General features: G+C 32.2%; 1 protein-coding gene across 14 annotated transcripts in view; it reads left to right on the top strand.

The window, feature by feature from the left end:
* C2CD5 (C2 calcium dependent domain containing 5) overlaps positions 1–13,448 on the top strand; it is an 86,058-nt gene that overhangs the window by 24,563 nt on the left and 48,047 nt on the right. For 6 of the 14 annotated variants that reach the window (XM_090272915.1, XM_090272913.1, XM_090272914.1 and 3 more), the window contains exons 8-12: positions 1,722–1,873; positions 4,772–4,963; positions 6,554–6,639; positions 7,236–7,268; positions 12,991–13,099. In XM_090272915.1, the coding sequence (XP_090129041.1) occupies positions 1,722–1,873; positions 4,772–4,963; positions 6,554–6,639; positions 7,236–7,268; positions 12,991–13,099 (572 nt within the window). Of the gene's footprint in view, positions 1–631; positions 727–1,721; positions 1,874–4,771; positions 4,964–6,553; positions 6,640–7,235; positions 7,269–12,990; positions 13,100–13,448 lie in introns of those variants that run through there. The other 8 variants (XM_090272920.1, XM_090272919.1, XM_090272918.1 and 5 more) reach the window with 4 other exon arrangements.

Genomic DNA, 13,448 nt, shown 5'->3' with positions numbered 1-13,448 from the left:
TACTTGGTGTGCCAAAATATGCAATGTTTATATCTGCTTATATCCATTCAGTTCAGTAATTTCTTTTTATGCTGTCATCTTTTCTTATTCTCAAGTACACTTATCTTGATGTTCTAGACAGAAACAGTTTTAAATTTTCTTTATAGAAAATATAATTGATTATATCAATAATTATTCATATCTCAGTTTCAAAGATAATATAAGAACTTTATATTTGACTTTTCACTTTTGTGGGTATTTTCTCCCTAAAATACTGTATAGTGACCTCTATGGTGATCAAATAACAAACATTTTAAAGCAACTTAAATCCAAATCTTAGCCTTTTTAAAAAATTTAATTCCACTGACAATTTTGCTTGCTATTTTTCATATTCACAGCCCTAATTTATTAATCTGATCCTTTAAAACTATAACCATATCCTAATGAATGAATATTTACCTTTTTAAAAGCATATTTTTCAACTTGTTTTTTGTGTGCTAGGGACTAAAAAAGTAATTCCTCTCCCCTAACTAAAGCTCCTTTGAAATTATTTTAACATAACTTTGCTATCTGTTGTATGTATTGTTTTCTTTTCTTCCACTTTGACCACAAATTCCCTCAGGTCTCCGCTGGTTCATCCTCCAAGCCATGGATGCCGCTCGACTCACAACAGCCCAATTCACACTGCTACTGGCTCACGGCTTACTCAGAACTTCTCTGTGTCTGTTCCCACTCTCATCTATACTGGTACGAGACTGCTCAGACTCTAGAGCTGGGGAAGGCAGGCCACGGGCAGAGTGGCTGCAGAGGGCAGGCAGGCAGGTAGTGTAGGCTGGTACCACAAACCTTGGCTTCCTCCTTTTCTCACTTGAAGTCCAGCTGCAGTGAAGAAATCCTGTATTTAGCCACCACAGAAGCTCTAATTCCATGGGAGTGAAAGTGTTCTTCCAGTTTCCAAAGTCTCTTCCATAGATCCTCTAAGAACCCTCTTATGTGTGTATGCTCTGAGTTTTTAGGAGAATCCTCCAGTATGTATTTTTGACATTACAACTACATTTGGTTAGAATAAAAATTGATGATTGGATTCTAAACAAAAAAGCTACCAAAGCTTCTGAGTTGCTTATTTTTTTTTTTTTTTTTTTTATGTACAAAACTTGTTAGGGTAGGGTCTATTTCATTCTGTGGAAGAGAGCTGTTGGAAAACAGGTAAGCAATTCTTGAGCATAAAATGCAATGTTTCTGTGTAGCTGTATTAACTTTCCTCTCTGCTGTGTTTTTAGCTGTGGCACTCTTGATGCTATAGGATAAGGAAACATTTTTCTTTTGACGATATCTGTGTGTGTGCAAATATAAAAACAATTGTGAATATTTACACACACCATTTGCAGTCTCATTTTTTCTTTTGTAACTTAAAAAAGCATTGTTTATTTGAAAGTATTTTCAGCCATGTATTTATTTTTATTTCTTTTAATATTTTTACCCCCCCACGCCCAGTCTGTCATTTCATGCTTTTTTTGCTTTTCTACTTGGCTTATTAACTGTTTCAATGCAGATAATTATTTATCTGAAGAATGATGAATGGTTAAACAGCAGTTGGTTGACTTTGGCCTCACACCCAGCTCCACACTTAAGAAATGACTGCTGGCCCTGCCCCAATACCTTCCTGGTGCTTGGATCATGCTGCCTTCCATCAAGTCCTTTGGCACATGATTACTTAATATTTCTCCACCTTCTTCTGGCAGGATTCCCTTCAATGAAGATCCCAACCCCAATACTCACTCATCAGGACCCTCAACCCCTCTGAAAAACCAAACTTATTCTTTTTCACCTTCCAAGTCCTACAGTCGACAGTCCTCTTCTTCTGACACAGATTTGAGTTTGACACCCAAAACTGGTAAGGCACTTCCACCCACTTTTTTTATTTTCTGTTTTTGCTTTTGTTTTCTAATTTGTTTCTGTTCCTTGTTAGCTTTCCATCCAAGCCTTTTCTCCTGTTTTTGGCATTTCAGTTAAAAGATAATGTGCATAGTGATCATTTTCAGTTAGTACAATTAAAATATAAAAATTTTGTATAGTTCAGAAATTACCATGTTCAGAGAGCTGCATTTTACTGAGTTAATCATAGTGTAGATACGAAGTCCAAGATTATTTTTGCATGTAGATAGTTTTCATTTCATGCTCAAATTAAGAGGAATAACAACTTAAAACATTTGAATAGAAAGTAGCACTAATAACTTGCAATCCAATTCCTCATGCAGTATAAGCATTTTGAATTCATTGTTTCTATTTCTGAATTTACTTGTAAGATTTTATTATGAAAAAGATCTTAACTAAAATGGTTATTTTGGAATACATACATCTATTAACTTTTTGTTATTCAAAATGTTTGATTTTTCTTGTCTTATTCTCTAGATTAGAAAATAGCAGTTTTGCTTTACTTATTGTTGTATATATCTCAACATATGAAATTATAATTTTTCCCTTTCCTCTGTGTTTGGATAATCTGAGTTTTTATAAATATGTTTTATGACAAAAATTGATTAAAAATAAAATAATTTTTTACTCCATGAAATAGAATTAACTTATTAATCATTAAATTATTTTTGTGAAAAATAAAAAATAAATAAAACATTTAAAAGTTAATAGTTTACAATTTTTGTAAATATTTTTTTGCCTGGCTGTTTCCTTGCCAGATCGATGAAAACATTTTGCATAGTTCTTGTATTATGTTAAATTTATCTTTAATAACCTTATTTTTGTGTTAGACAAGAAATTTATAAAATGACCTTAGATTTTACGAAGACAATGTAAAAGAAATCTAATTCTAGAACTAGTGCTACTTCCAAAGTAAAAAAGGGTATTAAAAAAATAAGCCTGTAGATTTAATATCTATTTTTATAAAGGTAGTCATTTATATGATTATTTACTTGAAAAGAATAGCTTTATTTTTACATATTCATACTTAGGAGTAACATCTAAATGTAATTAATATTTGATAGTAATGGATCCATTGGTGTGTAGCATTTTACCCATATTCAAATAGTGGGGGTTTTCTTTTTTTGTTTGTTTGTTTTTTCGTAAAGAATGAGATTCTGGCCTTGAATTCATGACAATAAAATAAGAAAGACTTAGGATAGTATTTGAAGAATACATTTTCTTAAAAATATTTTTAAAACTTTGTCCACTGGCTATTTATTTGTGTATTCCAGGCCACTTTTCAATATTCTTATCTTTATTTTCCTTTGCCATACCATAGATACATTTTTAAAAGTATTTCTTGGTCTTTCTGTTTCTTTTTCTTTAATTCACCATAAAGGCCAAGACTAAAGAAGATTGTCAAGTAATAAATTAACTGAACCAGTCTACTCTCAGCTTTCTACTTTGCATTCAGTTTTATTATTAAATGAAAACTTCTTTGCATTTTGTTTTCTAGCTCCAGCTTTTTAGTTTAAAAAAACTTATTTATAATAGAGGTATTATTCTCATATATTTCTATGTTTATAAGCTACCTCTAAATAAATTATTTTGTTTTGCCTACAATTAGTCACTACCTCCGTCGCAAATTTATAGGATATTAGCTATTTGTAGTCATTTTGCTTTATCACGAGTCTCTTGAGTATTTTTGTATACTCCCGAGGATGTTCTCATTTCTCGTGGAGATTTGAAATGACAAATATGATTGTTCTAAAATTTTTAAAACTGTAGTTCAGTGTGTATTCCAAAATTCTCTGCCTTCTAATTTACCTATATCCAAAATCAGTTTCTTGAGAAATAGAGAAAATAGGTAAGCCGATTATTATTACATGTAAACTGGGGAGCCAAAAACAGAATCAAGTTAATAAACCTTAGACTGAGAAAGTTGTTTTTTCCATTTGTAGTTAAAGCTACCAGCTGTTTTTCAAATAGCTCTTGTTTTTTTAAAAAATTCATATTGCTTTATTTCTGTTGATTCTAATTTTTGACATTTTATAAGATTTTATTTTCATTTTTTTTTCCAAGTACGCAGCTAGTCACAGTGGAATTTTAGAATGCTAGTGTTAGGCTATTGATTTCAACCTGCCTAAAACTAATTTGTACTTTTTTTCAGTCAGGCTTTTAACCATTTATAGTTTTTGTGATCTGGAGGGTATTTGGCCCTTAGGTACTCAAATCTTTGTAAATGCAAACAGTACTATGGTCAAATTTGAGTATTTAAAATTTTAGAGGAAAAAGAAAAGTACTAACATCTTGAAGCTGTACAGAAAGAACTTAATATTGTATTTATTTAAAATTAATAATGGCAAATGCTTAACGTGGTACTGTTTGGTTTTTATATGGGTATTCAATTTAAATATTCATAAGCGATATGGTTTTTCTTTTTGCTTAGTAACATTTGAAGAGCTCTACTTTACCACTTTAAATAACTTTATATTTGAGGCAACAAGTTTCTGGCTTTAAAAATTTGTAAAATGAAGCACATTTTAATCTTATACATCCTTAAGCACAAGAAAGCAGGTGATTTAAGTGTTTTAAAGAAGTCTACTAAGTTATTAGAGTGGCATAAATTTTTATAGGTGATTTAAAAATTTTAATGAATTCAAAGTTTGTAAAGGTTTTATTTAGTTTTAGACTGTATCTTTTATTTATATTATGTTGGGTAGATGTCTTGCTAATGACTTCGTATGCTTAGTGTAATTTGTGTATGCATTTTAAAATTCATTTTTACTGTTATGTTTTGGTTTGTCATTGCTTTCCTTATCCTACATTTTCTGATCATCTTCTGAATCTACATCTTTGCTACTTTCCTCCGCAGCACCTTACCCACAGAGTCCTAGGATTTACCTGTATCCCAGCTCCCCCTCTCTCTCTTGTGGTTCCCTTCATCTTAAAAAGTCCTGTCTCCTCCTCTCGGAATCTACCCTTCCCCCTCATCATTCTAGCCTTGTCAGCCCAGTTCTGAGGAAAAGTGTTTCTTTCAGTGAAGAGTTGTTCCTGGCTGCTTCTGGTAGGATCACATTATGTCAGCTTTTTAATCCCTTTATTTTGAATCATGTTTGATACTACAAAGAAGTAGTGGGTATTTTATGCAGGATGTATTTGTCATTTTTCTTATTGGCAGACAGATTTAAGTGATTATCGTTATCATGAGGACATGATGGAGGTTTACTTGATAACTGTAAATATTCTGCTAAAATTATTTTATATATTAAAAAGTAATCTGTCTAAGGACATATTTACAATTATTATTAGGTTCTCATTACTAAGGTTTCTATTTTAGATGCTTTACTTTCTTTCCCTTCACACCAAGTCTATTCACATTGGATCTGTACCATCATGTTGCTGAGCCATATGGTTATACTAGTAAATTATTCTGTTTGAATCAGTTTAAGTCTCATTTGGTAATAGTCTTTCATTATGCAGTTTTTTCTGTCTATTGCTTTAATTTTCAAATTATTCTGCTGTATTTTCTGATATTTCATTTATCTACAAAATTAATTTTATTTTATGGCTTTCAATATGCTTCATGTAAAGATCTTAGTTTCATTTCTATGTTTAGTATTGTATAGTCTCTAAAAATCATGTTTAGGTTATTACAAGAAAAATAAACTTCATTAAAAAAAAAAAAAGAAAAGAACAGGATGGGACTATACACATGCTAACCTTTGTTTCCTTATCCAAGAACAGCTAAAAATGTAAAAGTAAAATAGTTCCTTTTTAGAGTCATCGTAGTGAATATGACTGTATGCTTTTTTAGTTTGAAAGGATGGAATTGAAGTAGCAACTCTAGCTTGTAGAGAGTTGGTTTCTCACTAGTCTTCTGCTTTCCATAATTCTTTGACCATAGTTGGTCACTTGGTATTATCAAAAGGCTAAAATTAGGGAAAGAAATTTATATTTAAGCCTTTAAAAATATACCTAAGAGCTTGGGAAATATAATTTTTTCATTCATAACTATGTACATTTGTGATGTGTCTATTATATGTTTGTGATTTTTAGTTTTTAAAATATTTTATGTTGATTTTTACAATTGAGTGTGGAAAACTATGGATATTAATACTCTTGTGACATGACTGTTATATTTAGGAATGGGAATTTATCAGAAAATAGATTTGGGTATATATCAAAATTGCCAAAAATTCATGCTCTTTAGAAAATTTTGGAATATTTTAAATAAGCACAGTTAGTGCTTTTCCTTTCTATACTTAATTTTAAACAAACATTTAATGTTGCTCTTATCTCTTTTAGTATTCTTAAATTGTTAGTATAAGTAATTGGTATTATCACGATTATTTTTATTAGAAAACTCAATTAAAAAATGAATATTACACAAAAATTTAACACCTTAATTTAATTAAAAAAATTTTTAGAACAAATTAAATTTAGAACTATCTGTGACCAGTAGAACTTTGACATATTGCTTCTAAAATGAACTTTGTGAGTAAAATATGTGCTTAGTTGCCATCCCAAATACTTGAAATGTTTGGATCATTTTAACAGATTTTGACTTACAATATTTATGAAGATGAATGCAATTAATCTTTCTGCTTCTATAGTTTTTTTGTGTGTGTGTTATTTATGTACTGATGTTCTATAGGAATGGGAAGTGGTAGTGCTGGAAAAGAAGGGGGGCCGTTTAAAGCTCTTTTAAGACAACAGACTCAGTCAGCATTGGAACAGAGGGTAAGAGTCACTCAACATTCTTTTTCTTACATTGTTAATAAGATTGTATTATCAGTCTTCCATGTACTTATAACTTATTTCAATACTGATTTTGGTCATGTTATCTGTAATTTCAAAGTCCAAACAGCTGTATTTAAGGTATCAGAGTTATTTGTTTATGAGTAATTACTTTTAACTTGGAATAATCCTATAACTATTTTTGTCTTGTCCTCCAGTCTTTTATTAGAAGTAATGTATTTGCAAATATCCATTAAATAGTGAAACTATTTCTAATTTTACATGTTAAAATGATAATATATAAAAGGAAATAATCAATTTTTCAAAAAATAGTTGTATGATACTAAAAATAATTAGTATATTAATATTTTAATTACTGAGATTATTTTTATCACTGGACAATCTTTTGGGGTAAGAAATGCTCAGATTCTGTATTTCTACAGATTAACATAAATAATGTGGTTGTTCAGTATTTTAGTACATCTCTTTTAAGTATTACAAGTTTAACATTTCATTGAATATGCTAGATGGAACAATGAATAAAGTTTGGGTGATTTTTGTCTTTTTATTTTTATTTTTTTATAAACTTCAATGCTAAGGGAGGATCGCCTCATAGGTTCTGTAGAAGGCGGGTATGTTCCTAAACATGTGTGAGAGCCTATTTCTTGTGTTGGTAGCTTTCCTAGTCTTAATCTTGATCATTTAAGTTTTATGTAAGCTTTTAACAAATGTTGCTAGCTTTTTTTCTTTTCGTAATGCAAAGTTGTTGTTTTTTTAATAGCACTATGAGGCTATTGTGTTTTTTTTTCTACTTAACTAATACAGTGCATGATTTTATGTCATGTCAGTTATTTTAAGGCAGTTTCATAGCTCTCATTATGTCTGATTTGGAAGTTGTAAGGATTTCCAAGTTCTATTTTCTTTTACAAGTTGTGTTTTACACTAGCATTTTATTTATTTTTGATTTTTATTGATTTTATTGATTATGGTATTATAGTTGTCCCAATTTTTATCCCTTTGGCCCTCTCCACTCAGCTGCTCCCATCCCTCCAGCAATGCCCCCCTCCTTTGTTCATGTTCATGGGTTGTGCACATAAGTTCTTTGACTACTCCATTTCCTATGCTTGCTCTTAACAACCCCCTGCCTATTCTGTAACTACCAATTTGTACTTAATCCCTTCACCTTTTCCCCCATACCCCCACACCACCTCCCCACTGGCCACCATCCCAGTGTTCTCCATGTCTATGGTTATATTTTTGTTCTGCTTATTTGCTTAGTTTGTTTTTTAGATTCAATTGTTGATATTTCTGTTCTTATTGCGATTTTAATGTTCATAGTTTTCAGGATGCAACACAGGAAATATCTATAAAAGGATGCATTTTATAAAACAAAGGTTTCTTTTTTAGAGATTTGCTTTTGAGAATACTAGTGTTTTTCAGATCCTATTATTACAGGCAATACAACAATTTATTTATTTATTTTTACTTTCTATCCTTTTGCTGAGAGTATGTGTGTATGCACGGTTTGCCTTTTAGACAAGGCTGGAGAGAGCAAAACTAAACTCAGCAGAGTGATGAGACTTTAGCTGTACCCAGTTCTTGGCTTCAAACCCTATCAAGTAGCAATTGCCTTTCACAGGTATAAAAAGCCCACCTAATCTTTCAAATGAAATCTGGATAATGATTAAAAGGATGGAGAAGAGGGCCTGAGTGAAGGAGTATATGTCTACTTATCATTTTTTTAGTCTGGACTGCTGTTACCTCCTTCCTGCCCCAGTTTTGCATTCTTTTTTTTTTTTTTTTTTTTTACATTTTCACATCTAGATTTATTGATGAAAAGAAGGAAAAGGAGTTAGAGGTAAAAGGAAGGCTTCCAGTCTATCTTGACAGCCTGTTGGAGTCTCCTTCCCTGGGTTTGCATTCTTTACAGAGTCCCTTACACTAGGAATATTTCCTGTAATTATCATTCTAGAATTCACATGAACAGAAAAACTTGGGTTACCTTGATGTTTGATATAATGAAATTTTGCTTGTATGTTGCGCCTTTGACTTTACTCTCTGTACTGAGAACTTTAAAAAGCGTTTAGCTTTAAAAGAAAAAAAATTTTCAAATCAATGAAAATTGTTTTAGATTTGGTTTTGATAAAAGTTATGTTTTCAAATATGCTTTTAAACATTCTTAAAAATTTGGACACATTGAAACATTGGGCATACATGAGTAGATAATCTTCATAGAATTAACAGCAAAGGTGCAGAGAACTATAGTTTTCATTTACAAGTTTGTACAGCCTGAGTTAGCAATATATTTACATAAGCTAACCTTGCAGTCTCAATTACTTGAGCTTGTGATACCACCTCTACCCTTTTACAAAATAAATAGAAAAAGCATCATCATCTCTGACTTTCCCATTCATCTGTGGCTGCCAATAATGTGGCTTTGTTTTGGGAAATACTTGTACCAAAGTATGAAGAATTCTCCCCATATGTGTTCAGTTATGCCTTAACTCTGCCTAGTTGAACACTGGATCAAGTTGAACCTAGGATGCTTGTATCATTTTTTAATGTTTATTCTAAAAATATTTATTTCTGCCTCGTGTCATCCTTAATAAATTATGTGGATTTTTTCCCTTGAGGAAAAGAGAAACTGTTTGTCAAACAGCCTTTATTTAATGGGTTATTCAAATAGCAGCTCTAAAAAATATGAGCGTTATCTTTCTTTCTCTCACAAAAGCATTAAAAAAACAAGTTGACAAAATCTTGGTAATGTGTCAGATTACTGGGAGATGAGAAATAGATTTAAAAGTTTTATTTAGATTTAGATTTCACTTATGAACTATTTGATGTGAGGCAAATAGGTATATTTTTTCAGTATGACTCTTCTTTTACCTGTAAGAAAAATGAAATTACTTTGTTGATTCTGGGATGTATATTTTTCTTCAATAAAGAAACCTAGTTGACTTAGTTTAACCAAGTGTTTTAAAATGTATTTTACTATGGAATCTTTCATTTAAATACATTTTCGTGAGGGACACACTTTGGGGAAACATTGATAAAAAGCAAACTCACTTGATAAGATTAGTATCTTTTTAGAAGTGGGTGTAAAACTATATAATAAATAATAGAAATCTAGCATGTAGTTTTATATCTAGAAAGTTGACTCTCATCTCTTGGGATAATAAGAGTATTTGATTAAAAATAAACTATTTAAATATCTCCTAAGAAAAATCCTGTTCAAATCTTTAAAAAGATACTCTTCTGTGTTCTCAGATTTTTCAACTAGCCTGTCATAAGTAAGTACATGCTATTAATAGATTTATGCTACATGCACTTGGCTTATGTGAAAGCATCAACATATGAAGTCCTATTGAGGTACGACAGGGCAAGATACTTTAAATATAAGGACTTGCCAGAGGAAATGTCTTCTGCAGTCCCTGAAAGTGTCATCTGAGCATTGAAAGCGGGGTGTGCTTGGGCTGATCTTAAGGAAGCTGCCCTTTTCAATAGAAGACAACCTATAAATTCATCAGGTATAATAATAGACAAGAGATTAAAATCAACTCTTTAACTTAATGTTTTAACCAGAAATAACAAGAAGCCAGATGATAAGGTTTGTCGCTCAGGAAGAGTATAGGCCTTCTTGAACTCAGTTTTTCACCTAAAACATGGAGATAATCGTACCTCCCTCTTAGGGTATGGGAAAAATTATAAAGCATGGTTTTAAAATACTTTGCCTAAGGCTGGCACATCGTGAGTACTCCGTAGTACTTGCTGGTGATGGTGGTGGAGGTGATAGATATTGAGCCTCATACTTACAGATAGGCTGTAGATAGGAGTACCTCTTCTTGAGAAGGTTACGTGAGGATGTAATTTTGATTGAATAACAATGCCATTTTGTTTACTCTAGGTTAAATTATGTTTGTTAAGTGAGTGTGGGTGTGCTGATTGGATGAACTGGGGCTACACGTTAGGACCGAGGTGACGTTGGCAGAGTGGGCCTCTGCTTGGGCACCTCTTCCCCTCCTTTTATTGCTGTGGACCCCTCCAGATGCTTTTCCTCTTGTCCATTTATCCCATCTTCTGAAATTTGGGGATGAGAGTCAAAGAATTCCAAATCAAGAAATCATTTAGATTCATTTTTTCCATGCTAAAATCTTATATACTGATGTTTTTTAATATGTGAATTTACCCAATTTATTTCTCAGTTTTAGAAGGAAGTACTGCTTCCCATTTAGCTGACAAAACTTTTGTCAGTATCTCTTGTCCAGAATATTTAAAATATTTAAGTATAAAAAGTAAAGATAAAGGATTTTTTAGTATTATGCTTCAGTATTTTGAGGACATGGAAAACTTATGTTCTTAAAATTGAAAAAAAAATAAAGATTTAATTTATTACGTAAAATACTCAAGTTTCTAGTAACATAAGCTTACCTGGACATGTTGTACTTAAAACATATATTTAAAAAGTTCAAGTATCTTATTAACCAATATCCAACAAATTTAATTAAAAATCCTTCTTAAAATAAGTTCATTTGGCAATAAGGCATTTCGACTATTTCATAATACACTTATGTAAAATTCCTCTTCTATCTTCTCCCTTGTCATCCTTTTTCACTACCATCTGGGCCAAGCCTAGCCACATCCATAGACTGTTTTCTTCATGTTTTTTTATATAGCCTTGGTTTTCTTGCCCTTATTGATTTAAAGACTGCTTTTAAATTCTTACTGAACTAATTTCTAACTACACACACACACACACACGCACACGCACACGCACACGCACACACGCACGTGCTTATTTTTTACTGTGCCTTCATGGGTTACTGAGTTGTACCAGACTGCCTTTGTGCTGAATTACTCCAATTTGCTATGCTTTGTAAATTGTGCTTTGGTGAGTTTGTATTCTCTATGCTTTACATGTGTATTCTCCAGTCCATAATCTTGCTGCTTTTGATGTACCTGTCTCTAGTTGTATTGCGTATCTCTTTATCGCCCAGCTTTTATTTGCTGCATTTAATCTGCCGTGGTCTAGAAAGAAGATACCGATAGATTCTAGAATGTATCCCTAAAGTTATATATTTTTAATTGCTATATGCCATATTATGAATATGATCTGTGGGGGTCTCTTATGAATAAAGTACATAAACTTTAGTACTTGGAATTGTAACAGTTCCTTTTACAGTTGAGAGCCCTGTTTTGCTTATTTTCTAATTCTCAGTTAGGTTCTCTGAATAGCTGAGGCTACTGGTAAGTGATTTCTGGTTAAGTGAGCTACACTAATCTTGATGGCAGACAAGTCAGACATTTAATTTCCCTGACCCACATGCAATTTGTATAATGTGAGAGACTTCTATATTTGGGCAGCTACAGGAGCTCCCCTTTCTTCCTGGGTACTTTCTTTTTTTTTTTTTTTTTTTTTGTCTTTTAAAAAAATTTTAAGTATATTTTATTGATTATATTGTTAAAATAGTTCCAATTTTTTTCCCCTTTGCTCCCTTCTTCCCAGCACCCACCTCCCCCAGCAACCCTCCGCCCACCCCCCCGGGGTACTCTTTCAATAATTTCCTTTTTCTACCATTTTTCTCTTGCACATTTTTTTTTCTTTTCTTTTTTTTTTTTTTGTCTCTAAATTGAGATAGATGTCCTTGAGAGAGAAGGGAAGACTTAAGACTTTGAAGAACATGTGGATTGTATTGCCTGCCTTGCTGTCATCTATTGTATTATACTTACCTCTCCTGTTTCCTTAGTACACATTTATGAACTTACATTTCTCCTGCTGCCCTGGTGTTGGTAGAGTAAATCTCACATAGCAATTTCCTGTGCCCCTCAACTTGATATTTGCTGTATCTTCACCTTTCTATGTATTTCTTAACCCACATGACTCAGTCTCTCACTCCCTTTCCTTCTTTCTCACATTCTCTTAGATCTCTAGGCACAGGCCTTCGGAATCTTTACCAGTAGCCTGGAACTGGGTGTGTCTGTGAGGGGGAGTCTATCCCACTAAGAAATAGATATGGGGGTTAGAAGGGCAGGGGAATCCCCTTATCTTATTTCTGAGTCACGTCAGAGTAGGAGATTAAGAGGAAGGAAGAGCGTAACTCTTTCTCAGATTGGAACTCTGAAAACACTTTTCTCACTGAGAATTGATAAAAAGAGTGCTTGAATTGTATATATATGGGGAAATGGATTCAGAACCCTAAACATCCAGGGAAACTTAATTACAAAGCATGTGTAATGTATAATTGGTACCCTTTTGTGAAGGGATGGAATTTGTTTCCTTATGACAAGGCTTTTAACAAGCACATTTTTGTACTTCACACACAGTCAGTTATATTTTTCCCTCCTTCTTTTTACTAGGAATTTCCATTTTTTACCTTGACGGCGTTTCCTCCTGGATTTCTTGTGCACGTTGGGGGTGTTGTTAGTGCACGCTCGGTGAAGCTTTTGGATCGTATCCACAATCCTGGTATGTTCTTTAAAACTTTGTTTTCAGTGTTTCTTTTATTTAACTTATGATTATTAAAATTGATTTTTATAATTTTTTTAAGCCAAATCTATCTGAAAGAGAAATGAAAAAGAGAGTATAAACCAACACATGTAGTTTTAAAATATTTGCAGTAATCTTAATTAAAAATAGTCTAAGTAGAAGTCTAATTGGGTTACTTTTTAATATAAAATAAAGATACAAATCTTGATTCATTTGTAGCCAAGGTATCACTTTGTGGGAATCATTAAGTAACTTTTGAGTCAGCTATTTTCTTTGACCTAGGTAGATAAAATTTGACCCTTGTGACCATTAGCTTAAGATGTTAATT

This window comes from Furipterus horrens, unplaced genomic scaffold (genome assembly GCF_987537825.1).
Source record: "Furipterus horrens unplaced genomic scaffold, mFurHor1.1.pri manual_scaffold_4, whole genome shotgun sequence".
Taxonomy (NCBI): domain Eukaryota; kingdom Metazoa; phylum Chordata; class Mammalia; order Chiroptera; family Furipteridae; genus Furipterus; species Furipterus horrens.
The sequence above is the reverse complement of the archived record's forward strand: the minus strand, read 5'-3'. Positions and strand labels throughout refer to the sequence as shown.